Genomic DNA, 27,893 nt, shown 5'->3' on the forward strand with positions numbered 1-27,893 from the left:
TTTTCTTTTCTCAAAAAATGTGAGGGACCAAATTGAGCAGTTTTCCAATAAAAACATAGCGAATATTTTAGATCGCAAAAGTGTCACATTGGTTTCAATGCTGAGGCTGATCTTATGTTACGATTCCTGTTTTCTAAGATTATACTTGCAACTTTTGAAAGGACAGAGGTATTGAATATATACGTTTTCGTTATGAATGCAGGCCAAGTTATAAAGTGGTCGGGAATTACTCTCGATCACATATGTCAATGCTGTAAAATTAATGATGATATCTGTGGAGGCCAATTGTGTATTTGTTCGCCTCAGCAACGGGTGCTTGGAGGGGGCCTCCTCAGGATTCTTACTTGCAACTTTTGAAAGGACAGGGGTATTGAATATATACGTTTTCGTTATGAATGCAGACCAAGTTATAAAGTGGTCGGGAATTACTCTCGATCACATATGTCAATGCTCTAAAATTAATGATGATATCTGTGGAGACCAATTGTATATTTGTCCGCCTCAACAACGGGTGCTTGGAGGGGGGCTTCCCTAGGATTCGAACCCTGGTCCTTTGGGGTAAGGGTCAAGTGGTACCAGGACTTCAACCCCAAGACCCTTACCCCAAAGGACCAGGGTTCGAATCCTAGGGAAGCCCCCCTCCAAGCACCCGTTGCTGAGGCGGACAAATACACAATTGGCCTCCACAAAAAAGGCACTAGCCCAAGTGGTACCAGGACTTCAACCCCAAGATCCTTACCCCAAAGGACCAGGGTTCGAATCCTGGGGAGGCCCCCCTCCAAGCACCCGTTGCTGAGGCGGACAAATACACAATTGGCCTCCACAATATCTCTTTATGGAAAGTAGTAATTTTCTAGGTCATGTTTATACATGAAGGATACATCATTCCCACCTCTCGTGTGACATTTCACCTTTTTAAGTTTTCATAACTTGAAAGTTATACAAATTAGTTCCTCCCCCTTATCCACTTAATTAATACTATTTAAGAATAATAACGTAATTTAACAAACATTTAAAATACGGATAACATAAATTTATTCAATTTAATTCCAGAATATGCATAAAACAATAACCATATTAGAACAACACGTATTAAGTGAGGTTGATAACTCTTCCTGTTTGGCGACTGGAATGGGGTGCTAGTTTTTTTTTTTTTTTTTTTTTTGGCCGGAAAATGGGGTGCTACTAGAAAACACAAAATTGAGAACGGGCTGTTGGGCTTACATTAAAGAAAATAGTCCAAAGACAAACTAATGGATCCCCCTCTGAGTGAACGTGGAATTTCGAAAGCCCAACGTTGTCACCCAGCTCATCGACTTGATGTCCCCATTAAATTAACAAACGCCTGTCGTGGCTGACGTGGCTATTGGAATCTGGAAACCAGATTCCTTGTCACTTTCATTACAAGTTTACAACCTTGACCAGATGTCTAACCACTACTCCACCAAAAAATGTTGTTTTTTTTTTAATATAATTTCGTTGAACTCTCGGAAGGTTCCAAAAATTATATCCATCTCTATTGTTTACTTTTCTCTTTTTTTTAATATAAATAAGAGTTCTCAAACTCGAAATTTATCACTTACATTCCTTTTTTCGTACTGCCCAACTCATCTCTCTTCCCCACTTCTATTGTCCACTTGTTAACATTTTAATAAAATTACATATTGGGTGTTGCTAATACAAAGAATAAGTTTTATAACTATTTTTCCTTTTCTTTTTTTCTTCTTATTTCTATTTTTTAATGTTTTGCTATTAAAACCACGGAACTATCAATATTGACCTTAAAATTTATCGTTACCCAATGTTGAACTAGTGACTTTTTTTTTTACAACTTTGAATGTGACTAATTTTTTGTCAATCTTTCTTCCTCTTTTTTTTTTTTTTGTATCAGAAGCGATAATAACTTGAAAAAGATATAACCCAAAACTACTATCAAACTATGATTGTTCTACTAGTCCAAAATTTCACAAACCCTAAAAGAATTATGATAGTACTTTTCTTTTTCTAATTTAGAAAGGATATATATCCACAGTAGCATACCATAAAAAAATACTTTATTATAGTGATAGAACTATTATTGTTGCTTATTGAATGATAAATGGGTATTAGAAATTTGACGCACTTTTCTTATATTTATACCATATTAGTTTATAATTATTTGGGATTGGTAATTTAAACTTTAAAAGCAAAGGGCATTTTAGGAATTTTTGACAAGTCTAAGGTTTAGTTACAAAAGTGTCAGTTATATGTAATTGTTAAAACTTTAAGGGAACTTAATAAAATTATCAAAAACATCAAGAAAGGTTTATGAAATTATCCCCATATTTTATTGTGAGCCTTTAATTGTTTTACTGCCATTATATTTCCACGGCAACTGTTGGTTGGAATGACTAACGTCCTCCTTTTTCTAAAGTCCAAATTACACTTAGACTTCTGAATTGTAAGTTTGGCATTTGGTGCAATGCATGGGAATAAAGTCTTGGCAGCAGCCCTGTGTTGAATTCACGGGTGAAGAAAATTAGCAAAATGATAAGATTAATATGTTATCTTCTGCTAGAATCCGAACTATTAAACTTTCGAATCATAGTAAGGTTATATACTATTTGGAAGATAAGGGAATTTCGCCAATTTGGTCCCTAAACATTTTCACTTAAATCAATTTCGTCCTTAATGAAATATTTTAACCAATTTAGTCCTTGAACTAGTTTTTTACTTCCAATGTAGGACTTTTCACTGCATTTTACTCAATTTGCGTGGACCAACGGGGGTATAATTGTCACACTGGTTTAATCTTTTGCAATTAACCGACGAAACAAATTAGAGATGATTACAAAAAGGGGGCGGGCATTCTCCAGGGAAAAAGAAAAGAGGAGGAAAAGACAGTCGTGCATGTTGTGAGGAATACTGGGTCACCTGTTGCCGAGAGATGCATGCAGATTAATTATCAGTTCTTCCTCTTCTGCAGTTATATTGCCTCGCTTCAAGTCAGACCTCAAGTAGTTGATCCATCTCAATCTGCAACTCTTCCCACATCTAAGTAGTCCTTCAAGCGATCAAAATGGACACAAAAAAGGTATTAATTCCATACTCAAAGGCAGGCCTTGTTGCTGATATGATAATAATGGAGAACTCAAATAACTATAACTTGGTGAAATTGTTTGTGAACGAAGATAGCAGTATCATGTGCACAGGGGTACTTGCGTTCTGAAACAATTTAGGTAACATCTTAGATAGCAGGGGATAGATTATTCTTCCCATCGCTTGAATCATCAGATCAGATTAGAATCATTAGCGAAGCAATGAAAATGGTCTAAGATGCAATTACGACTAAGATGGAGGAGGTGAAACAGGGGAAACAGGGGATAGGCAAAAGGTCAATAACCATTGCCCAAACAGGAATTCCCCTCTAGTAAACCTTACAGGACTGACTAATCCCAGCATTACATCAGTATGACTATCATGAAACCTGAAATCTTCAATGTCCTTCAAGCAAATTTGAATCTAGACAAAAAAGGACGAACTAAAAATATCATACCATAGAAAATGTTCGTTCCAAGAAAAGTTCATCCCACTGCAGATAGCTAAAGTATAACATATTAGTTTACATCTCCTGATCAGGTAAGCCCTGAATTGCATTAGCACTAGTTCCAACTGCAAAGATTTTCACCGCCATTCTAAATCAAAGCGAATTGCTGTGTGGAAATCACCAGAGTCGCTGGAATGCAGCAAAGTCTTCTGGTCGAAAAGCTCAGGCTGCCACTCATCATGTAATATACTCTTCTTCAAGATTGCAACTTTGACATCTTTCAGATCTTTCAGCCAAAGCTTTTAAGTTTCCTGCAAATTCAGATGGTCTTGATTTCTTCTGATCATCAGAAACTCGAGGAGGTACTGTGTGAAGTGAATAGTTCCATGAAAACACCACTCCTGTTGTATGATTCAAGGACAAAAGAACCGCATCCATCCATCTAGAAAAGCTGCAGAAACCTTCCGTCCTTGCCGTTGAGAAAATTTTATAGATAACTCTTCAATTTCAAGTCTAGGATCCATTGGACCGTCTTTAATCTCATTGAGATCAACTTTTGCAGATGCAGAACAACTTTTGCAGACCGTCTTTAATCTCTAGAAAGTGGACGGCCGAACAAGATGAAATCTTGACCGAGTACATGATCTGAAACCTGAAGAATAATGGGAAGAGCCCCTTGCTGTGAGAAAGTGGGCATAAAGAGAGGGAGGTGGACGGCTGAAGAAGATGAAATCTTGACCGAGTACATTCAATCTAATTTGTTTCGTCGGTTAACTGCAAAAGATTAAACCAGTGTGACAATTATACCCCCTTGATCCACGCAAATTGAGTAAAATGCAGTGAAAAGTCCTACATTGGAAGTAAAAAACTAGTTCAAGGACTAAATTGGTTAAAATATTTCATCAAGGACGAAATTGATTTAAGTGAAAATGTTTAGGGACCAAATTAGCAAAATTCCCGAAAGATAATGCTAAAAGTTACTACTATTTTAAAATTGGAAAACCCTAATTGAGCACGTGGTGCATCTCCCCTAGTTCTCTGCCACCCTGCCTTGAAATTTTAGCCTTGTCAGTGGAATTGTGGAAAAGGAAATCAAATCAAATCAAATCGTCCAACTTATAAAATACTCGATCACTCCCCACTCCCCACTCCCTAGTGCTTCCAATCTTCGTTTATCAGAAGACACATTATCACGCTAGGCAAGCCTTTCACCAGTCAATACCAATGAACCAGAAGCCCCAGCTCCCGCCCCATGTACTCATCTTTCCCCTGCCGTTGCCAGGCCCCGTCAACTCCATGTTGAAGTTAGCAGAGCTTCTCTGTCTTGCGGGTCTGCACATCACCTTCGTCGTCACGGAGCACATCCACGGCCGGCTTTTACGTTACGCCAATATCCAATCTAGATTCGAATGTTATCCGGGGTTTCAACTGAAGACCATCCCTGACGGTCTGCCGGAAGATGATCCGCGTTCTCGAGGTAAATTCGCGGTGCTGTTTGATTCTCTCAAGTCCAAAGGCAAGCTAATCTTCAAGGACATGCTGACTTCTGGCTGCCTTAGCCATCAAAAACGCAAGCCCGTCAGCTTTATCATAGCTGATGGATGCTTGGGTTTCACCTGCGATGCTGCAAATGAGGTTGGTATCCCAATTGTTTATGTCCGAACAGTCAGTCCGTGTTGTCTCTGGGTCTTCTTTTGCCTTCCCAGGCTTATTGAAGCCGGAGAGATACCCTTTAACGGTGCGTATACCAATCTTTATTTTAAGCTTTTTCCTCTTTTTCCTAGTGTTTTGGTTCAATTTATCTGTCACAACTAACAACGTACACCATAGCGTTTGCGAAAAAATTAAGTCTCAATCCTGTACGTATTGTCATGTATATCCTCACTCACAAGTACGTAGAAGAAAAGTTAGAAAACTGTATGATCAACATAATTTAATAGGTAATAATTTGACGTACGTTTGTTACTAGTTCAATGTTTAGATTCTTAAACCGTGGTGGATATATTAAGCAGATTAAAATGAGCTTAAAAAGTAAAAAATAAAATGATTAATCTTTCTTATACACTGTCAGTATTGGATGAATGATAACTATGCAAAATTTGAATTTGAAATTCAACTTTTACACACATGTCATGAATCAAACGATGATAGTGTATAAATTGTCAGTGTATATAAAATTAATTCAAAATAAAAATAAGTAACCTGTGATATATATAGAGTGAAATGTTATTGGCCTTCAACATTTTATCATGCCACTTTCACTATTTTTCTTTTTCACAACAGGAGAACGCGTGGTGAAAAACCTAACACGAGTTTCATAATTTGAAAAGCAAAATCGAAAAGTTTGTCACACTTCTTGGCACTATTTTTAAATTCGAATCAGATCAGCCGATTTGATGGATTGAATCGAGAATTGACTAGGCTTCCAATCCGAGTTCATTCAATAAACCGTCCTAAATAAAAATCGGTCAAAATCGAGTCTGATCGAGAATTGAAAATAATATTAAGAATTGAGTTTGTTTCATTTGTTCATTTTTTTGCTTTTTCTTCTTCGATTTTTGACTGTTCATGTTATTGAAGAAACAATCATTAATCTTTTAACTGCCCTATGTTCTCTCACGGATGCCTCCACGGCGAAAATCTAGCAAGAGCCTTTCATAGTTGCTAGATCTCGAACTTAGGGAAAAAAAAAACGGATTGCTATATCTGACATGAAAAAAAAAAGGAAAAAATGAATCAGCAAAGAGATGAAAACAAATCAGGGGTTGGATGGCAATGGAAAAAAATGGAGGACGGTTCCATGCGTGCTTGTGAATGTTTGCGAGAGTCAATAAAGGGCAAAAAAAAAAAAGGAAAGAGAGAGAGAGCATTAGATAGAAGAAGAATGGTGATGACTTGAAAAATGAAACAAAACAGAATATTAGAAAAATTAAAAAATGAAGGAAGACGTACACAAACTGAAAGCCACTGGCGGCGAGGAAGAAAAAATGATAGGAAATTCCTTTTTAAATCTAAATTTTTTTTATATTGCATTTTGACCCCAAAATGTTTTGAATAATTACACCTACACATAAATTTGTTTTATTATTTTCATTTGCAACTTTAGTTTTTGCATTTTTACATGATTCTTAATATCATTCTAGATTAATTATCTTATGCGCTACAGCCCAAGGACTTAGAACTATTTACATGTACATTCTTAATTTCATTCTAAAAAATAAATGGACACACACACACATATATATATATATATATGTATTTATGACATATTTATGACATCATTTTATTCGATTTGATCCTTGAAATCGATCGAGTCAATTCTTGGTTCGCCTCTGAAAACATATATAGATTCTTGGTTGTAATGTCATGCTATATAGTCTATGGTGACGTGTGTTCTTGACTTTGAGAATGGAAGTGAAAAACAAGTCTCATGTACAGGGGATGACTTGGACACACTCATAAAAGGTGTACCGGGGATGGAGAGTTTTCTCCGGCGACGTGACCTGCCGAGTTTTTGCCGTTCTGGTGACCCACACGACGAAAGCATGCGACTCTATAAAACAGAAGGCCAAGAAAATTCCCGAGCCTATGGCCTCATAGTCAACACGTTCGAGGATTTAGACGGACCCATACTATCCCACATGCGTACCGTCTGTCCCAACATCTACACCATTGGACCGCTCCACGCCCACCATAAAAACAAGCTGGCCGAGCAAGCGGCGTCGCTGCCGCCCACTTCCAATAGCGTATGGTCTGTAGACAGGAGCTGCATGACGTGGCTAGACTCTCAGCCGTCAAAGTCTGTGATCTACGTCAGTTTTGGAAGTATTGCAACATTGACCAAGGGCCAGCTCATGGAGTTCTGGCACGGCCTGGTCAACAGTGGCGTCAGATTCTTGTGGGTAATAAGGCCGGATTCTGTCACAGGGGAGGATTGGGAGAGTCAGGTTCCGGCGGAGGTACGGGAGGATACGAGGCAAAGGGGGTACATTGTGGGCTGGGCCCCACAGGAAGAGGTCCTAGCCCATTTTGCTGTTGGTGGGTTTTTGACCCACAATGGGTGGAACTCGACTATTGAGAGCATACATGCAGGTGTGCCCATGATTTGTTGGCCTTACTTTCTGGACCAGCAAGTGAACAGTAGGTTTGTGAGTGAGGTTTGGAAGGTGGGATTGGACATGAAAGATACCTGTGACAGGGCTACAATTGAAAAAATGGTGAGGGATTTAATGGTGGTGAGGAATGAGGAATTCTCTGGAAGGGCAGAGGAAATGGCCCAATTGGCTAGGACATGCTTGAACGAAGGAGGGTCGTCTTATTGCAACTTGGAGCGTCTGGTAAGGGACATCGAGTCTATGACTCAAGACGGAACAACTTGATTTGTTCTTACCAGGAAATAAAATACAGAGGACTAAGCTGCTTTTCCCAAGGCTTCTTATCTTTTTTCTCTACTTTTTAGCAGGAAATAAAATACAGGGACATTGAGTCTTGTATATGTTGCTTTGAGTCCTTATGGTCGTAATCTTACCTTATCAATAATGTACTTTTGATTTGAATGGCTCCATTCAGTTGATGCAAGAAGTTACGAGGAAACAAATTTAAAAAAAAAAAAAAAAAAAAAAATTTATCCGGCGGCCGGATGCTGTAGGATGCAAATTGGGCTAGTACTACTGTCTTTTATCAGGAATGAAGTTGCGAACATTTTCGTATCAAATTGGAATTTGGAATGAGAAACGTGGGAGACGCCTCTAATGTGATGTGGTAGAAACACTACTGGACCCTCACAAAATTTTCCAACTCCCAGTTGCCCATGATTTGGTTTAAACTTTGAGGACCGTGATTGGGTTCATTGGTGCCTGATGGACAACAAGACCAGCCCACTAGGTTCTTGAGTTGGGACAGGAATGGGATGGAGGAATGTTAGTATCAAATTCTGAAGTGGTCTGGTCTTGGCTGACGGGGTCTGATAATTATATCAAACTTGAAGCCGTTCAATTTTTAACAGGCACACGAAAGCTTTCTTCGATTACTTGCACGTCCTTTATTCGATCCAGGCAGATGACTTGCAAAGTTTTAGGAGGAAAGATGAAAACCCGTCATAGAATTACTATGTGCTCCTACCATAATTAATCCCCTCGAAACAGCTAACCAATCAATCAGCAAAGATGAAAACATCAACATGTGGTTTTAAGTGTAAAGCGTGCATTTACGTTTGCTCTTTTGGTAATCAGATTCTTTCAAGTTTAAAATGACTTTGAGGTTAGATATGTTGTTATCTTCCATGACTCAGAAATATGAAGGTACAAGAAATAAGTTATAGTAGTATTAGTAGCTAATTAATTAAGGAGATTTGATATCCATCAATTGGCGATCGCAAGCAAATTTGTGCGTGGAGTAGGGTGGAAAAGAAGTAATTTGCAGGTAAACGCAAAAGGTGTAATTCAACTCGAGCGCGATGAATTCCGAATTCTTGTTAACTTCACCACCGACTTTATATTCATGCGGATAGATAATTAAAAAATATTTTTTTTGTGCTCAATTACTTTAAAATAAAGTAATCAATTCCAACTAGTTCAAACCAATTATTGAAAGACCAATAATTCACTGTCGAGCCGAACTACTTTCATTATTCTAAGATTGTCAAGTCAATTAGTACGGTGGCAACCAAGCTCCTATGTGGTTTCATTTTCTGAAGGCCCAATGTGTAGGCAAAAAACATATCAAAGTTCAGCTTAATCTTTCAAAGTACCCAAAAGTCTGCCATTTCGCTTATTTATTTACCCTTTTTTTTTTCTGATCCCGTCTCAGCTAAGTATTAATTGTTTTTTTAAAAATAACACTCCCACTACTATTGATCTCAGAGGTGTCTCTAATTATGATTGCAATAATAAACCATTATAGATAGGTAAATTGCATGATGACGGGCATGCACGCTGATCCCAACCAACCATGGAGGGAAATCATCAATATGAACATGGATGCCTGCCTTGATTACGTATTTAATTTGTGTCGATGCCTTTGGCGGGTTGATGTTTAATTAATGAATTCAAACATCAATCACAGTAACAATTTAATTACTAGTAATTTAAGCTCATAATCAAACAAATCCACTGCCTAATGGCAACAAAGCAAGAACCAATCCATTTTATAGAAATGGTGCGTGCAACTTCTCCTTGAGACAACACAGAAGTCGTAAAGATGCGCTTTGCAACACATGGGAGGAGAAGTTGAGGTCACTACTGATTCAACGAACGTACTATTCTTGTAGTGAATATGGACTAATCATGCTTTTGTCAGAATACACAATAAAATAATATGGTAGCAGCATAAATGTTGAGTATTAACAAAGCATCTGGTGTGTGTGTGTGTGTTTACTGCTTTAAAAAAGAAAAAAGAAAAAAGCTGGCAACACCGAATGGCAATTGTTATCAATTTAGCGTTCATGTGAAGTCATGTTACAGAAGAACTACTGCTACCACTACCAATTTTTTTTTCTTTCTAATTTGGGTTTCCATTATTTGACATTGAGATTGTGTATGTCGGAAGTGAAGGGCAGGATGATTAGTCTTTGCATAATTGATTGACTCCTCTTTTACCAAAGGAATCCGGCTGCAAACATCACGAGGATCAAGTCAAGATGGAGACACTACTGTGAGTTTAGAAGATGACCAATTACTTGAGAGATTCTGATTGGAAAATGTTTGGACGGGAGATTATTTGGAAAAATTATTTGAAGTGATTCATGGCATATTCTGTCTGTAATATATGATGTATGTGAAATAGAAATGTAGTTAAAAATATGAAATATTAGTTGAAAAATATATTTATAATACAATTCAAATAATATTTGGAAAAAAGTTCATATTCAAACAAACCACAACCGTGAATTTTGCCGCTCTTATCAAAATATTCAAAAAAGTATTTTTTTTTTCTATCGACATAATAAATTTTATACTACATTTGCTCCTACTCAATCAGAGGGGGTGTGGAAAATTTAAAGAGGTCAAGGGAAATGTTTTCGAGAAAACCTGAATATTGAATTCCTTAACTTATATTCAAGTAGAGTTTTAAAACTCTTTTTACTCTAGAAATAGTTGGTTGCCTTGAGTCCCAACCTCCACAATATCTTCAAGCAAAAGACTCCAAACCCTTTCAGGCGGTTTCTGTAAAATTGATAGCCCCGTCCCCTGTTCCAGACTGTGCTTTGGCTAGATGAACTGTACAAGTTTGGCCGATAAGTTCTCCGTGATTTGAGCAACTTATAACCAAAAAATGGAGAGAGAGAAAGGGGGGGGGGGGAAATGGAAACAAAACCGTGTCCGGTTTTGAATTCCATTATGGTATGGCATCATGCTCGTACACTGTAAAAGAGGAAAAAGAAAGATATGGAGCAGTAATAAGCGGGGACTGAAATCTGGTTTAACCTGGGTAAAAGTGTACGATGTGCAGTTTGCTTTAAAGCCTGGTTCACAACTTGGTTATATCCAACAAAGATTCACTTCCGAGGTACTAGCAGTAGTAAATAAAGTAGTGGAAATAGTACTGCTAATTAATTCCATAGCTATTAGTATTAAATTTAGTTTAACCACCTATATATTATATTATATTAATTGCAATTCGGGTAGAAACAGTGACTGATCGAAGGGACAGATACCTAAGAACGAAACCGGACAAAACAGAAACCAGCAGAGCTAATTAACATCTAAATATCTGAGTCTGACAAATTGCATTGGATCTTTAAAACGGGCTTTCGGCTTCTAAATTCAATTTAATTCTCTCTTGGTTTAACCTCTTCTGACCGTCTATCTGCCTACGACCTAAAAAAATATACAGAATTTCATCAAATTACCAGTTGGCGCTCTCCCCGGTTAGTTCTTTCTCTGGACATGTAACCGTGCAAGTAACTGCAACTAGTACTACTAAATTTACTTTAATAATAACTAATATTCAATATTTAGATGCATTAATTATTCTAAACAAATTTGAAATATTGAGAAGCTTCGTCAAATTTGGAACTAGATTATGCAAGGTTTTCCTTCTTTTTTTTTTTGTTGTAATTTCTCTTCCTTCTAAGTTCCATATTATTTGCCAATTGTGTTAACAATTTGGTGACTTTTACTAAACCTTGGTTTGTTTGGATAGTGTATTATTTGAAATATTATTTGGAATAATTACTGTAGCACTTTTTTGTGATGTGATGTATGTGAGATAAAAAGTAATTGGGAATATAAAAAGGTAGGTTGGAAAATGTGTTTGTGATGCAAGCGAAATATTATTTGGGATAATTTTGAGCAATGAGTTGAAATTGGGTTGTGAAATACGATTGTTGCTTGATTTGTATCCAAGAATCCCCCCCACAGTTTTTCAAAAAAAAAGGGGAAAAGAGAATGACCCCACAAAATTGCTTTTGTAAAATAGCAGCACAATTAACTCTTTCCCACATGTGTAGCTCTATTTGGAATTCCTTCGAAGGAGCTCAGTTCTTTAACTCATAATAGCTAATGATAAAAGAAAAAAAATCTTTGGGAGTATGGGGCCTTCGGGAGAAAAGAATAAAGTAATACGATGTATGTAAAGCATAAAAGTAAATAAAGAATTATTTGAATAATTAAAAAATGTACTCATAATATAAGAAAAAGCTTTAGAAGAGCAAATTCAAATTCTTGTTTAAATTGTATCGAATCTCTTAGAAAAATTTTTAGGTTTTCTGAATATGTTTTCTGAACACATTTCTTGTCACCGGATCTATCTCATTTGCATCACCACGTCCATATAGGATTCCAATAACTCCAAAAATACAAAGTCTAAAAATATCTCCTTCCTTTGCCTTCTCTTTTACTACTTGACTTAAGTTCATCATCCCAACGGTCTGTCACTGCTAAGAGCATAATTCTTACAGCAATTTGAATTTTGCTGTAATGATTTAAAATTTGAAGATATATAAACAAATCCGAGGAAAGTAAGGTTTGACCAAGTCAAAGAGGCCAGCGGTGAAAGCACCCAGCACCAGATCACATTCACAACAACCGAAAATGTCCCCCCCCCCACTCCTCCCCACTTCCCACTTTACTCGCTTTGAAATCTGAAAAAAGACCGGGAAAAATTATTTAAAAAAAAAAAAAAAAAAAACCGCCCACCCACACACACACACACACACACAGAGGGCTCTCTCAACTTCCAACAGTGGGAGTGGGGCTGGAAACCGTTTCAAAAGACAAAATTCACACACACAGCCTAGACTCATGTCTGATACAGTACAGCTTTAATGGGCCCCCACTCAATTTAATTCGGGGGCCCCAGTACGGATTCAACCGCCACGTCGTTATCTATTACCTTTTTCCGCCATATTTCCGCCACCACCACCACCACCACCTTCCTCTTATGATCTTATCTTTGTTCTGTTCGATCCCCTCTCCTTCACGCCGAAGCTACCCCTTAAATAAATTTCATGTTACCATCTCATACAGTGATGGTGACATCCCCCACAAGTCTTCCACCCTTTTGTTCTGAAAGCCTTTCACGTCTTTTTCTAAATTGAACCACGGATGGGCTTTACCAGCAAGTAGTATTACATTACAAGTCTTAAATCTCTTTCCAACTTTCTTTATATATAATAATGTAATATATTACCTGAAATACTCCCGATAATGATTTAACAATTTGCATTTTTTGCCTTTTGTCATGAATAAGAAAGCAATCCTTTCGAATATGTTCGGTTGTTGTTGTAAAAATGCCCAATTGTTGGAAGAGCAATTTTGCTGCAAAGAGTTTGGAAGGAGAGAAACACTTGCGCCATGATTTCTTACTTATTAGTAGAAGATCACGAATGAGTATTATTATTATAATATAAAAACATGAAGAGAGAGGGGCTACTACAGATGATAGCAAACCTCCAAATACACACTCGGACGAAAAGACAAAAACACTTTTCCAACCCCAAGGTTACTTCCTACTTACTCTGCCCATTCATTCATTCATTCATTTTCTCTACCCCTTTCATTCATTATTGCAAAAGCCAAAAAACCACCACCCTCCTCTTTCATTCTTCCACCGTAAAATTTCCCTATACTAGCACAAAAACAAAAAAGACGCATTCCTTATTTTTCCAAACTACTACTAGTATACATATATATATTTATGGTAATTCTTCAAATAAATTAAAACCATAACTTCTTCTTCTTCTTCTTCTTTCGGCTGAATCAATATGTTGTTTCCTCCTTCGCTACTCCTGACTGCTATTTTATTATAATATCCTAAGCTCTCTAAAACTTTCCTCCTTTGCTGCAACAAAAAAAACACATCCATTTCAGTACGTCCACTCCTGGGGCAGGCATATTTCATGATGGCTAATCGATCCTTCCGGGCATACACTTCTCTGCCTCTGTTGAGCCAACAACGCATTTCTCCGGGCCATCAATGCATCTAACAAACAGGCATTGAAACTCCCATTATTAGCACCGCCAATGCACTTAATCGTCGTCTCTATAGATGGATGTTAAAACATAAATTTATTAATACGTACCAAAATCTCCCATGAACCCGGCGCTGTTCCGAGATGATGACTTTGGCTGAACGATTTCATTTATGTCATCGAAGTTCTTGTTTGAAATCGGCGCCACCTTGTTCGGAACCCAGGCACAGGAACTACCTGTGCAAAACAAATTGTTACAAATAAAAAAAGTTAGCAAAGCCAGGAAAAGGCATACATACTACTACTAGGTTTTCAAAAAAGGTTTAATTGAGTGGGTAAGGATCTGCGGATTAAAGAAGAGGCATTAATGAATGCTGGCTGAGTCGGTAACACAACGATGTGCCAGAGCAGGCTGACCACTTTTAGATCTGATGAAGGGTTTCAGTCAAAAGAAACATTGAAGTATTATTATTAGGATACTGATCCATCCATCCAACTCGATCACACCCCCACATCCAGTCATAAAACGACATTCTTTTTTAAAAGTTTTAAAAAAAAAAAAAAAAAACCTTCGGCTTTTTCCCCTTGCTATTTTCCCTCCTCTGCAGAGGTTTGTGTACGAACTGGGCACTGGGAGATGAAACTAGGCACCGCACCACCCACTGGCTATTCTGAGAATCCAGAGCGAGCTCGGCTTGAAACTCAAAAAAATGCTACACATTTAAATCAGACTTGACAGTTACACTGGGACCATCGCGATTTAGACTCCACTAGTCCCCACCCACCCCCAACTGACGCCTAATTCCTCCATTTGCCACTTACCATAATGCTTACTCATTAAAATAAACACACCGTTTCACATTCCTAGCCAAATCTAATCCCATCCGCATTAACGGGCCAATAAATTCGTCCATGTGAACTGTAGAAGGCGACACAAAACGACAAGATCCAAAAACAACACGAAAGAAAATCCAGCTAACTAAGTAACTAACTAACGCAAAATGGTTGGAGCCAAGCAAGTTCAGGCACAGAAAAGGTAGAGCCGCGGAGGTGTAAATTACCTGGCTTCTTCCGAGCATCAGATGCTTTGAAGCTACTAGCACAATTGCTATCGTATCTGCGAGGCAAAAATACTCCGGTCCCAGAACGCTCCTTTTTCAAACCACCACCACAGCTGACCCCACCACCAGATCCATAACTGAATCCATACCCATATCCGCAGCCGGAGTAAATGCCTCCTCCCACCTTCATTCCCAACTCCCCCACATATTGCCGATTTCTTTGATGCTGACTAGGCCATCCACATGGAGCTTGACCCGCACCCGCACCCATTGCATTCCCATAACCCATCCCACCACCAATCCTTCCACCCAAGTTCTGCAAAACCTCCCGGGAGTCGTAACTCCACCCATTTTTCGCATGCCTGCTCCATATCCCGCCCGCGTCTTGCTTCACCTGCCCCAAGAAAATAACAACAGAAATTAGTTTCTAGCTAAATCAAATGCTTAAATTTTTAATCGGTATAAAACGAAAAGGTCTCAAATTAGAAAGGAGCGATGATAATGCTTACCTGGTTGTGGTAAACGGTAGAAGGGGAGAAGTTTGTGGGCGGCGGAGGTGTGGGGAGGCGTCTGGGTGGGCCAAGAAGGCCTGGATTTCTGGTGGGTCCGTCTCCGCTACCGTTCATCTTAAGCCTTGCAACTTGACCTGCAGCTTGGTAAATCAGATCCCACGCGTCGTCGTTGACCCCCAGAGGCGTAGTTGGAGGGGAGGAGACTTGAGACGGTCCATTTGGGCTTCCGTTGCTGGACATGGTGCTCCGACCAGACCAACTCCCTACCTGGGTCAGCGTTGATTGAGGTGAGCCGGACAGTACCCAAGCCTTCTGCAAAACCAAAATTTTTTTAAAAAAAATTACAACACAGGACCGAGAAATCAGAACATGAACAAACCTAAATCACTTTTGAAGCCCAAGTGAAGGAAAAGAAAAAAAAAATAAACAAATACCTCATGATTTTTCTGCGCAGGGGTGATTTTGTGGGCTTCGTGGAGAGCTAACTGGCGAGTTAACTCAGTAAGCAGCAAGTCATCCTCGTCGCTCTCGGTTTCGGTGGAGCCAACAACAGATTCAACAGGGGAGCTGAGAACAGAGGACCCATAATCGTAGGGAAACTCAGACGGAAAACAGAGTCCAACGGACTTAACAAGGTTTTCTTTGTTGTCCATGAGGATATCTTCGTCCGTAAGGAACTCAGAAGGCAGCCAAAACTCTGCTTCGTCAAGCTTATCAGACATATCTTCTTTTTCTCTTTAAAAGGTACAGAGACAATAAAGAGTTGAGAAAGGAGAGTATTATCCTTCGTGGGATGGTAATGATGCAAAAGGAGTGAGGAATTGTTGCTGATTCAAGAAGTTATAATAATGAGTTGGGGAACAAGTAGTGAGTACAGATTATGCTGGGAAATGGAGGCGGAGGAAGAGGAAATAGAGAGTGGGGGGACCCGGAGAGAAAGCCAAGGGTGGGGAAAAGGAAGAATGTTGTGAAGAAGGGGAGGACAGAGGGAAGGAGGTGAGGTTGCTTTTTATTGTTAGGGTTTCGGGAAGATTTTTGAGACAAAACTCAAGAAACCCCAGTTCAAAAATCAAATAAAATGAATTTTGTATCTTTTGAGTAGTGTTACTCCACTATTTATTTTATTTGTAGGAAGTAGGAGCCAATTGTTGTGTGCTTATTTATTTCATTTATTTTTTTGAGACATACCGAATACTCTTGCCCCCCAAAAAAAAATTTACCGAATACCGATTATTTTGTTTCCCACTTTTACAACTTTTGTTACTTTTCACTTTATGCCCTTAAAAAAATCTTTTATATACTACAGCACCTTAAATTCCATATCCATCCTAACTTGGCCGGGCACTTGAATTTATTCTTTGGGATTGGGTATTATCAAGACACGCGCAAGTCGCCCGGATAAAAATCACATATAACTATCTTAGACTTGAACGGGTACCGACACTCTCGACGTGTCTTGATAGAAGATTTGAAAAGTTTCAGAATATTTTGTCATGTAATCTTCGTAAGATATGAAAAGGAAAAACAAAAGAAAGCTCCTATATACTATAGGACGGATGATTCAAAAATAAAGTGAAAATGACCGGCCTTTTTCATCTCAGAGATTTTCATGTTTGTATTTGTTTGTTTATCATGTCATAATTTTCAATCGTTTTTTATAGGGGAATTCAAAAAAAAATTGAAAGATAAAAAGTTCATTGAAAAATGCATTTGCAAGCAAACAAAAAATTGTTTTTCAAAATAATTACACATCCAAACATATTCGGTCCAACTAGGACTCTTTCCGAATGAATATTCAAGGTGCAAATTTTAATTTTAAAAAAAAAAAAATCAGGCTCGAAGTGGAAACGGTTAAAATGTAGGGGGACAAAGAGAAAGAAAATTGTAGGAGTACGAGTTTTGTCCATACGAAGAAAGAGAGTAACCGAGGAAGGAAGGAACGGAAAAAGCTTTGAAAGAGAATGGGGCCCTCCTTAATTCATGCAACTAATAGGGAATAGTGGCTGGCATTAGTGGTTGGAGACATTCGTCCTTCTTCCTAACCCACGTGCCACCTGGCACTAACGTCACCCGCAATTACTTTTTTTAGTTTTTTATTTACCGCCGCAGTGAAAACTCTCCAAACTGCTTTTTTATTTTTCCCTCTCAATCTCAGGTAAATACTTTTTAACTTTTGAGCCCCCATGGCCCTTCTCACAATCTTCACTTGATTCGATTGTTGCACTTTCCCAAAAACTCTAGCATAAAATGTCACAATATATCTTCAATTGCATTAATTGCCCTTCTTCAATAATATTTATTCAAGTTTAAATTTTATTTGAACGAAAATTGCCATAAAGCTGTATTTGCTGCTAACCCTTTTTTTTTTTTGGGTTATTTTCGGAGAAGAGTATTATCAATTAACCTGGCACAAATCGGCATCTAACACTAAAGTTTGAAGGTTTATTTCTTTTATACGGTGGAATTCATGTATGATGCTTTCTTGTAACAGCCAAAGATTGCTCATATAAAAATTTTAAAACTTTATATCCCACAAAATTACATATTGATGCTAAACTGAGATTAAAAGCATGCAGCGGATGCATTAAAGGCCCCGAGAAATGTATTTGAATATTTATTTGGAGTATGTGAACGCTTCTTCTTGTTGGTTGACTGACGCGTTTGAACTTGAATATATATACACAAGTGACAAGTCCTCCACCAATTAGATGTTGCTTTTTCATACCAAAATGGCAATCTTCTCAATCGGCTTAAAGATAAATATCCTCTCATTTGAAGGGTTTGGCTGAACCAACAACCGAGTACTCCTAAATTTAGAGAACTAAAAAAAGAAACATCAAAACCCCTAGGAATAGTGAATTCAGCTAAACGTGCAACGTTAGAATGCCAAAAATAAAAGAATTAGCTGGGTTTGTTTGGATACCTCAATTATCCCAAATAATATTTCGCTTGCATCATAAACACATTTTTCAACCCACTTTTTTATATTTCCAACCACCTTTTTATCTCACATACATCACATCACAAAAAATGCTACAGTAATTATTCCAAATAATATTTCAAATAATACACTATCCTAACACTCCCAGCATTTTTTTATTTGGAAAAAATATTTCGCAACATTTCTAAATCACATTTTTGTTATATACATACGATTATAAATGAGACTAATCAAATTGAATACTTTAATTTTCAATATTATTTGATTATTTTAATGAGTTTAAAATTGTATTTAAATTTGATTTGTTTATTTTTGTAGAACCGAAATTGAATAAACTTTTTTATTAAACTTGAAAGTTGTCGAATATAAAATGCTGTTCAATTTTTGTTTGGTTAATTGATGAATCAAATCCAAATGAAATCTTACCAAACCAAATTCGATTTGAATATCAAATGTTAAAAGAGAGTGTATTTAAAAAGTGTACAATACATGCATGCATACGTGCATATACACATACACAAAACCAACATTAAGGGACAATTTCAAAAAACCTATACTGAGATGTGTGAAGATATCACTTGGTATTCATAAACTTTGAGAAATAATCATCTATCTTTTTATTCTCTGCTTTTTGTAACGTCAACAAACCCAAATGTATTATTAAACAAATCATTTTTTTTTTGGAGGAGAATAAAGACTAAAACAGTGTGAAGTTGTAATTCTACTAGGATACAATATAGCTTTTTAAGTTATAAAAATGATCTTTCGGAGTTTGTTTAAGGTGTTTCAAACTAAAAAAAAAAAATCCACTACTATTATAAAAGGTGTTTGCAATTTATAAAGTTTATAAAATTTCTCAAATTAATTGCAGACACCTTATAAAGTTTTATGAACTTTTAATTTTTGAAACTTTTTAAATTATTTGTATAGATCAATAGCTTGAAAGTTAGAAAAAATATTTAAAACAATGTTTAAAAACTCTTGTGAGATGTTTTCAAATACAAAAAAGTTATTTTCCTATTGCAAAGCATTTTTGGATGAATTTAACGACTACTAACTTTTTGTTCAAATCGATGACTTGAAAACAAGAAAAAGATAAAATTATTAACTAACATTTTAAAAATTATTTTAGGTGTTCTCAACATGCAAAGATTATTTGTCTTCATTGTAAAATTTTTTTTGTGACTATTATGATTTTTAAAATTATTTACACTTTTTATTTTCATTTGCTATCCAAATCGATGGCATAAAAAACTATAGTGGTATTTCAAACTCGTTAATATATTATAATTCTTCAATAATATTAAGAGATTAACTTTGTTTGTTATGAAAAGTAAAGGTCAACCAGAAAAGGGCAATTTTAAAATAGAAATGTCTCATCTTCCCCCCAATGAGTTTTTAAATCATATTTTTTGAAATGAGTTGAAAATGTTACAAAATTTTAAAAATAAGGGAGATAGGTGATTCTTTTCAAAATTTAAGGCACCAAGTGATATTATTACAAACTTCGGGGAAAGTTTTTGAAATTATGGCCCAACACTAAACCAAGTGAATCAATCTCACGAGCCGGAAAAAAACAACAATATCGTCACAATACAGATCAACCAGTCAAATTAATACTAGGCCTATTTAGATTGTTAGTTTTATAAATTTTATGAAAAAAAATATAACATCCAAACGTGTAAATAATTAAAAATAATAACCAAATGTAAAAAATACTCATTTGGATTGTAAAAAATAATTAAAAAATATGTTAATGAAAAATATATAAATTTTTTATGTGAAAAATTACAATCCAAACAATGGCATTATTTTTGGGTATAACCAAATGAGTATTAGCAAATGAAAATTTTAATCTATTAACCTCCTTTCCTTAAATGGGACTCACATTCTTTATCCATTTCAAATGAGTTGCCTGTTTTTCTCGTGATGGGAGCATTCTTTTGAAAATTACTCGAAGAATTTTCATACGATTCGAGTGAAGTTGGAGATTGTTGGAGCCCACTTTTGTTTTTTCATTGCAATGGAGCTGTCGTTTGTAAGTACCCACAAAAATACTAGTAATTACCAGTCTTTGTGGACCCTTATAAAGCTTGAACACAATCATTAGCAACATCTCCGAGGATCATCTTGTGATGGGAATGGTCAAACATCCCTACAATTGGCTCACGGGGAGACCATTTGCACAAATCACCTCACTTCCGTTTGACACACAGGCATCCAGCATGCAGGATCCATGACAATACAATACATGCGGTACAGTTAACCCCCCGGACTTTGTGTATAATCACGTTATACTAGCAATTTGTGAAGAAATTACATATACTTTTAATTATTATTCTCATTTGCTAAAGGTCTCTTGAGTTAAATTAACGAGGAGAGAGAGTAATGATCCCATTTTTTCCCCCGGTTCCAGTTTATCATTCTTGTAGATTTTTCCTGCTAATTTTCTATGGTTTAATGCTCTACGCCTTAACACTCTCTCTGCCCCTCTCGCTCTTGAGAAGAGCACATAAATTTGAGATTGGGCTATAAACGCGTTGATGAACAGAATCTAAGACGCAGCTTCGAAACCATAGCTCCGTTTGGATTAGCTGTTTTTAGGTTTGTTTTTCAAAAACACCACTGTAGCATTTTGAATCTGAAAAACAAGTCCGTTTGGATTAGTTGTTTTTGGGGTTGTTTTTCAAAAACTATATGAAAAACTTTTACTGTAGATTTTTTTGGATTATTTTTAGAGGTATTTTTGAAACATATTTTTAGTATTTTTAGAATATTATAATTTTTATATTTTTATATAAATATACATTTATGCATTTATAATACATTTATATTTACAAATGTATAGATGTATATTATTATAAATGAATATTATATAAATGTATAAATTATAAATTATAAATTTTATATTTTATATTTTTATACAAATATGCATTTATAATACATTTATAGATATTTATAAATACATATATTTATATATTCATATAAAAACATATAAATGTATTATATTATACATAATACATAATATAAATATATTTATAAATGTATAAGTGTATATTATTATAAATGTATAAATTATAAATGAATATTATAAATATTTATTAATATTATGTAGAAATGTATTTATATAATTAATATAAATGTATATATGTATTGATATTATGTATAAATGTAAAATTAATATTATGTATATTAATATAAATGTATAAATGTATTATATTATATATAATACATAATATAAATGTATATTTAAATGTATAAGTGTATATTATTAAAAATGTATAAATTATAAATGAATATTATATAAATGTATAAATTAATAAATTATAAATATATATTAATATTATGTAGAAATGTATTAATATAATTAATATAAATATATACATGTATTAATATTATGTATAAATGTAAAATTAATATTATGTATATTAATATAAATGTATAAATGTATTATATTATATATTATACATAATATAAATGTATATTATAAATATACATAAATATTTATATATTATGTATAAATGTACATTTATATAAATGTATAATATATTATATATTATATTATATATAATTTATATAACATATAATATTTATGTAAATATATTATAAATAAATAAAAATATATTATTAATAAAATAAAATATTTATAATATGTATGTATAAATATATAATATTAGAAATGTATAATATATATAATATACATTATTATTAATATAATTTATGTATAATATACATAATTGAAATATACATATTAATATATATTATAAAACAAAATTGAATAAATATATTTATAAATTTATATATAAATAAATGTATTTATATAAATATATAATATTTATTTCAATTGATATAATATATATAATATTATACATAATTGAAATAAATATATTAATATTAATATAATATATATATAATATACATAATTGAAATATACATATTAAAATACATAATTGAAATATACATATTAAAATATATTAAAATATAATTGAAATATTCATATTAAAATACATAATTAAAATATACAAATTGAAATATACTTATTAAAATATACAAATTAAATATACATAATTGAAATATATTTGGAGTTGTTTTTGATATATTGTTTGGATATGGTTGTTTTTTAAGTTGTTTTTGAAATACACATTACTGTAGCATTTGGAATGTGAAAAACAGTTTTTCAAAAACAGGTGCAAAAACACTCAATCCAAACGCAGCCATAGTACATCACCTGATTAACGATGAGTGGCTTGAAATCCCTTGGAAATTAATGTCGGACAATTTGTCTATTAACATGTGGTTAGTTTGTTTAAGAAGAGGAACTTTCTGAGATTGTTAAATAATTTTCGTTCTTTTATATGAAAACAGATATAACACATATGAGTAAATTCTCGAATAGTATAGTGGTACTTTCCAAATAAAGTTCTCAAATACCGAGATTTCGGGATTGGCCGTTTGGATCAACTGTTTTTTGGGTGTTTTTGAAAAATTTTACTGTAGTTGAGTTTTTTTTGAGTATATTTTGGAATATTTTTAGAAAATATTTTGAAATATTTAAGAGTAGTTGAGTTTTTAAAATATTTTTTGGAATATTTTTTAAACATTTAAAAAATTATAGTACCTTTTAGAGTATTTTTAAAAATTTTTATAGTATTTGAAAAACAGAATGATCCATTTTTCTAAATAACAGAAGGATTCATATTGTTTGGATACTCTATTTTTCTAAATAACATCTTACTTGTATCATAAACACATTTTCTAACTCGTCTTTTATATTTTTAATCAACTTTTTATCTTACATACATCATATCACAAAAAATTCGATAGTAATTATTCTAAGTAATATTTCAAATAACACTCTATCCAAACAGATTCCCTAGACACAATGATAGCATTAGGGAGGGGCGCGAGGGGCCACCGCCTCCAAGTTCTCGATATTCATATTTTTTTGCCTTCAAATTTTAAAAATATGTTAAGCTTTTTGCCCCCAAAATATTTCAAAAGATTAGTTGATTCCAAGGTATATATGCATATGTATCTCTCTCTTGAAACTAAAATTTCTAGTTTCATTCCTGCTTGGAGACATAAAAAAATAATAATAATAGAGTGCATCTTTTGGATTTCCCGGGTATGTAAGAATGAGATGTTTTACAAATACTTTATTGTAATGATTTATGTGAAAAAATTTTACGATAAATGACGAGGTATTTTTTAGAATATTTCTGAGAATGTATTTTGAAATATTTTTAGAATTTAAAATTTTAGTGAAATATTTTTAAGAATTCAGAAAACTTCACCACCACCATCATCCACCACCACGCCACCATTGCCACCACTTCTTACCCTCTATCCCTTATTCTCTATCCATTTTCCTTATACCCTCTACTCATTTTCTTCCTCCTCCTTCGTCCTCCCTCCTTCTCTCCCCTTTCCCACAGCCTACGTCTCCTTCCCTCCTTTCTAGTTGTAACTCGCAACAAGATCTAGTCGCAGGTCGTGACAAAAAAGGGGCAAAGGGGAAGGAAGGATAAGGGAGGTAGAAGGGGGAAGAAGAATGGGAGGAAGAGAGATAATGAGGAGGAAGGGAAAAAGGGATGAGAGAGGAGAGGAAAGAGAGTGATAGGTGGAGGTGTCAACAGATGGGGGTGTATGATGGCTGCCACTTTCAAGTGGTTGCCTTCGACGGAGTTCTCCATGGGTTAGGCTCTTCTTCCCATTTATCTTAGATTAGACTAGAATAGATTATATTAATACTATCGTGGCAACAAACAAAAATGATGGTGGCGATGGTTGAAAGAAGAAAGAGGAAATATGATTTTTTTTAATTAGGTATATTGAAAATTTTGAAATGTTTTTAAATTATTTTCATTTATGTATTATTATAATATTATTTGTCAAAAAAGTCCAATGCAAAGAGATCGTTATATAAGTTATCATAGAATATCATTTACTCGTATGGCTTTTCCTAAAATCATGCGAGGCACAATGGTTAAATAGCAAAGAAATCATAAGCAAGAGCTAATCTCAAGAAATTCTTTTTATTTGGAGGGTCAAAATTTAGAAAACTGTATATTCAACCAGTTCAAAATTTTAAAGCAACCCTATCATATATTTTCCATGACCCTCCCTACTCGAGACCTTAGTGAAAGCTATGGTGATAGTTTAATGCGCCGTATGCCTTCAAATTTTTTGAAAAGATATGCCTTCAAAGTTCAAATTCAATACACCGAATCGTCTACGCAGAAGCGAGAATCTCTTTTCTAGGCTTGTACTACTAGTACTGTACTTCTCCGTCAACTTTAACGGCTGTCCCCATCAACGAATTGTTGGCGTGACGGCGCAACCTCGCTTTGTATTCAAAAAAGCTGCCGTCCTAGTCCTTCAAACGGCGGTTGTCCTCTGAAAGGCCAATGTCAGCAGCGGCACCTCCCGGACGCAAAACCACCATTTCAATAAAGTTTATAAAAATTCCCGCCAAATGGTATAAATAAGGAGTACTAAAATAATGTGGAGATTTCAATTTAATACTAAAAAAGTTGCAGGTAGTAGAGATGTGACGTTAATGGTAGGGACTGCCGGACGGGACTTGCGTGATCTGAGTATCTGCGCCAAGTCTTGGCCCAGAGGTTAACCCAAAACCCAAATTGGCGGGAACAAATACTAATTTTTCAATTTAAAAATGTTTTCCTCGTTTTACGACAACAGGAAGAATGTACTACTACTACAAATAATGGAGCACAAAATAGATGCAGAATGGAGAGTTGGGGATAGTGAAGTTCAAACGTCATCCAAAGTGCCAAATGTCGAAGAGATGGCGATTAGACTTTGGTAGGTGTCACAGGATCAATTGTTGTGCTCAGATGGAAAATCTCCGGTCAGCTCTCTCCGACTCCAACTATGTGCCATTTTTAGCTCTAAAGGGCTCTAGGTAAAATATTTCTAATGGTGTATAAATGGAGAGTAGCGATCAAGGACAGTAACCTCATTGCGCTATTTTTGCATTTCTGCTGAATTATTTTAGTATCTACATCACAATTCACAATTATAATTTTTAATCAATTTTTAATTTTTTTTAATAATTATTTTATTATATATATATCACATCCTAAAAAATATTACAATAATTATTTCAAACAAAATCTCAAATAATTTCTGCCTAAAAACTTCGATCTCATTCCTCTGCTCCCAATAAAGGGTGCGACTACAAGAGGAGGAGCAGGGGAGGGAAGAAACAAAAACAACAAACTTGTCATCAGACAGCAGAGGAGAGGTCAGGAGATGAGGTGAATGGTGTAGGTGTAGCTTTATGTCGATGTTTTGTTTGCTTGGATTTCCCGCAAAAGATTTTTAGATTTTCCCGCCAAAAGAATATTACCCTCTCTCAACCGTCGTTTTCTTGCACGTCAGTCAAGCCAAAGTAGTAGAATTTAGAAAAAGAAGATTGCAATGGTTTTGTTTCATCTTCTCTTCCTTTGAATTTGAACTCAACGGTCACGTTTCTCTTTCAGCTGTCTCCCACGCCCTCCGGCCCCAATTCGTCCCTTTCTCTCTCTCTTTTTTTTTTTTTGAATTATAGAAGTAGCAAGCATGATTAAAAAAATTCTTTTTTTATCGATACGATAGAATTTTTATAACCTAAGCTAGCCTATTCTAGAGGAGGAAGGGGGGATTCAATGTGAATAGAAACTCCATCAAAACTGATCAATGAAAACCGTCACATATTATGACATATTTTGTGGGGGGCAAGGTTCGAACCTTGAACTCCCACACCACCAAGCCTAAGAAGGCTTGGGATGACCGGCATGATTAAGAACTTAAGAAGCCCAGATTAGTCGTAGTAGTACATTAGCAGATGTCCAAAGTTTCTCCCTTCTATTTGATTATTTTCCTTTTTGCGGGCAAATTTTATTGGGCATTAACCACAACGGCTAAAGCTACGTCCTGGCTGTCATCTCCACGAATTTGCTAAGAACTAGTGTGCTGATTTTCAGACATATAAATAATTAAACTTTCAACTCTGACAATCGAAAACATGCAAATATGTTTGTTGATCTTTAGGTGATTTGTCTCGATTTAAAATAAATTGAAGTTTCAAAGTTTTTTTAAATTAATTATGCAATTCTAGTATATTTGCAGATTTTCAAATATGTTAATCTGTTGCATGTTTGATTTACTTTTTATTATTAGCACAAATTTAATGTATTGAAATAGTGATATTTCTAAAAATACTAGCCACTGGCCATTTGGTCCAATGGTCATCACCATTAAAGGTGATACTGGAGGTCAGGGGTTCAATCCCTGCCTCCCACTTTACTGTGATCTAGTGTGAAAAATGAGTTCCACGACTGATGCCTCTCGCCCGTCCCATGCAAAAGAAATTTAGGTGATCGTAGACTTGGCTGTATTTGATATGTACAAGCTTGTCTTTGTGTATTTATTAAAGATTAGAAAGGGGAAAAAGTAATAAAACGAGGTCATGCGACTCTTATTTTAGCCTTGATTGGATTGATTGGTCAATTTAAGAAATCACGAGTTTAAGTCCGTTTGAACTGTTATTTTGATTAGTTTTTTCAAAAAAATATACTGTAACGATATAATATATGTGTGATAAAAAATAATCAAAAAATATATTCACAAAAAACACAAAACTTTTCTGTGAAAAATCACAAACCAAATCAGATTTTTTTTAGCGATTTGATGTGTGTTCACTAATGTCATTGAACCATGAACCAGTCCAAAATCACTTGTTTTTAGTTGGTGTTTACTGAGCATTTGCTCGAGTAAAATGAGATTAAGTCGTTTCCGAAGTATTTCTTTAGTTGCTATCCCTTGATTTTTAGATTTTTTATTATTATTTAAAATTGCGAACGATATAAGTAATGTTGGAAGCAATTTAGATAGACATCTATTTTTATAAAAATTATTTACTTGCATCGCAAATATATTTTTATCTTCTCAACTATCTTTTTATTTTATATATATCACATCACAAAAAATATTATAATAATTATTTCAAATAAATGCTTATCCAAATATACTTATATATACGTCCGTAACTTTGAAATTTGTAAACTTTTGCCACTTAATTAAATGTTCTTTACACAACAAAAGCTTTCACGTAAACATTAGTGACTCGTTTCCAAAATTATTAGGTATACCTTGTAAATATGCATTTGAGAAAGAAAAAAAAAGGAAGAAGTAAATGAGAACAGAGTCACAGACCACGAGTGGCTGTATGATGTGACCTTGTCCTTGGAACTAGTATTACAATTGAACCATGAATCTTGCAAATTAGTCGCACCCGCTATGAATGAAATGATTATTTTTGCATGAGAATTGTTATGTGTGTTGCCATTTGCATGAGATATTATTCCACCAGGTGCCCCTTTTTTATTCACTTCTTTTTCCTTCTTTTTATGGGTAACTTACATGAAGTTTTCAAACT

General features: G+C 34.9%; 2 protein-coding genes and 1 long non-coding RNA gene across 3 annotated transcripts; 1 reads left to right on the top strand and 2 right to left on the bottom strand.

Annotated features, from left to right (window-relative positions):
- Positions 1 to 2,782: 2,782 nt before the first annotated feature.
- Positions 2,783 to 4,387, bottom strand: LOC140036580 (uncharacterized). Its single transcript, XR_011840124.1, has 2 exons — positions 3,536 to 4,387; positions 2,783 to 3,043 (listed from the first exon to the last, which is right to left on the bottom strand). It is a non-coding gene; the product is annotated as an uncharacterized lncRNA (long non-coding RNA).
- A 225-nt stretch (positions 4,388 to 4,612) lies between these two features.
- Positions 4,613 to 8,090, top strand: LOC140036581 (7-deoxyloganetic acid glucosyl transferase-like). Its single transcript, XM_072078466.1, has 2 exons — positions 4,613 to 5,264; positions 6,965 to 8,090. Exons 1-2 carry the CDS (start codon positions 4,751 to 4,753, stop codon positions 7,903 to 7,905), a joined length of 1,455 nt encoding a protein of 484 aa, XP_071934567.1. The 5' UTR covers positions 4,613 to 4,750; the 3' UTR covers positions 7,906 to 8,090.
- A 5,234-nt stretch (positions 8,091 to 13,324) lies between these two features.
- On the bottom strand, positions 13,325 to 16,492 carry LOC113730425 (uncharacterized). Its single transcript, XM_027255089.2, has 5 exons — positions 15,945 to 16,492; positions 15,508 to 15,822; positions 14,999 to 15,392; positions 14,049 to 14,174; positions 13,325 to 13,948 (listed from the first exon to the last, which is right to left on the bottom strand). The coding sequence occupies exons 1-5, from the start codon at positions 16,230 to 16,232 to the stop codon at positions 13,833 to 13,835; spliced, it is 1,239 nt and encodes a 412-aa protein (XP_027110890.2). The 5' UTR covers positions 16,233 to 16,492; the 3' UTR covers positions 13,325 to 13,832.
- Positions 16,493 to 27,893: the final 11,401 nt, after the last annotated feature.

This window comes from Coffea arabica, chromosome 2e, assembly GCF_036785885.1.
Source record: "Coffea arabica cultivar ET-39 chromosome 2e, Coffea Arabica ET-39 HiFi, whole genome shotgun sequence".
In the NCBI taxonomy this organism is placed as follows: Eukaryota; Viridiplantae; Streptophyta; class Magnoliopsida; order Gentianales; family Rubiaceae; genus Coffea; species Coffea arabica.

Bases quoted from the DNA above. Each gene is read 5' to 3' on its own strand.
- LOC140036581 (XM_072078466.1), top strand. From the start codon at position 4,751: ATGAACCAGAAGCCCCAGCTCCCGCCCCATGTACTCATCTTTCCCCTG. The intron at 5,265-6,964 runs GTGCGTATACCA...TCTCATGTACAG, and splicing joins CGGAGAGATACCCTTTAACG to GGGATGACTTGGACACACTC.
- LOC113730425 (XM_027255089.2), bottom strand. From the start codon at position 16,232: ATGTCTGATAAGCTTGACGAAGCAGAGTTTTGGCTGCCTTCTGAGTTC. The intron at 15,823-15,944 runs GTATTTGTTTAT...TTGGTTTTGCAG, and splicing joins CTGCGCAGAAAAATCATGAG to AAGGCTTGGGTACTGTCCGG. The intron at 15,393-15,507 runs GTAAGCATTATC...TTCTTGGGGCAG, and splicing joins CTACCGTTTACCACAACCAG to GTGAAGCAAGACGCGGGCGG.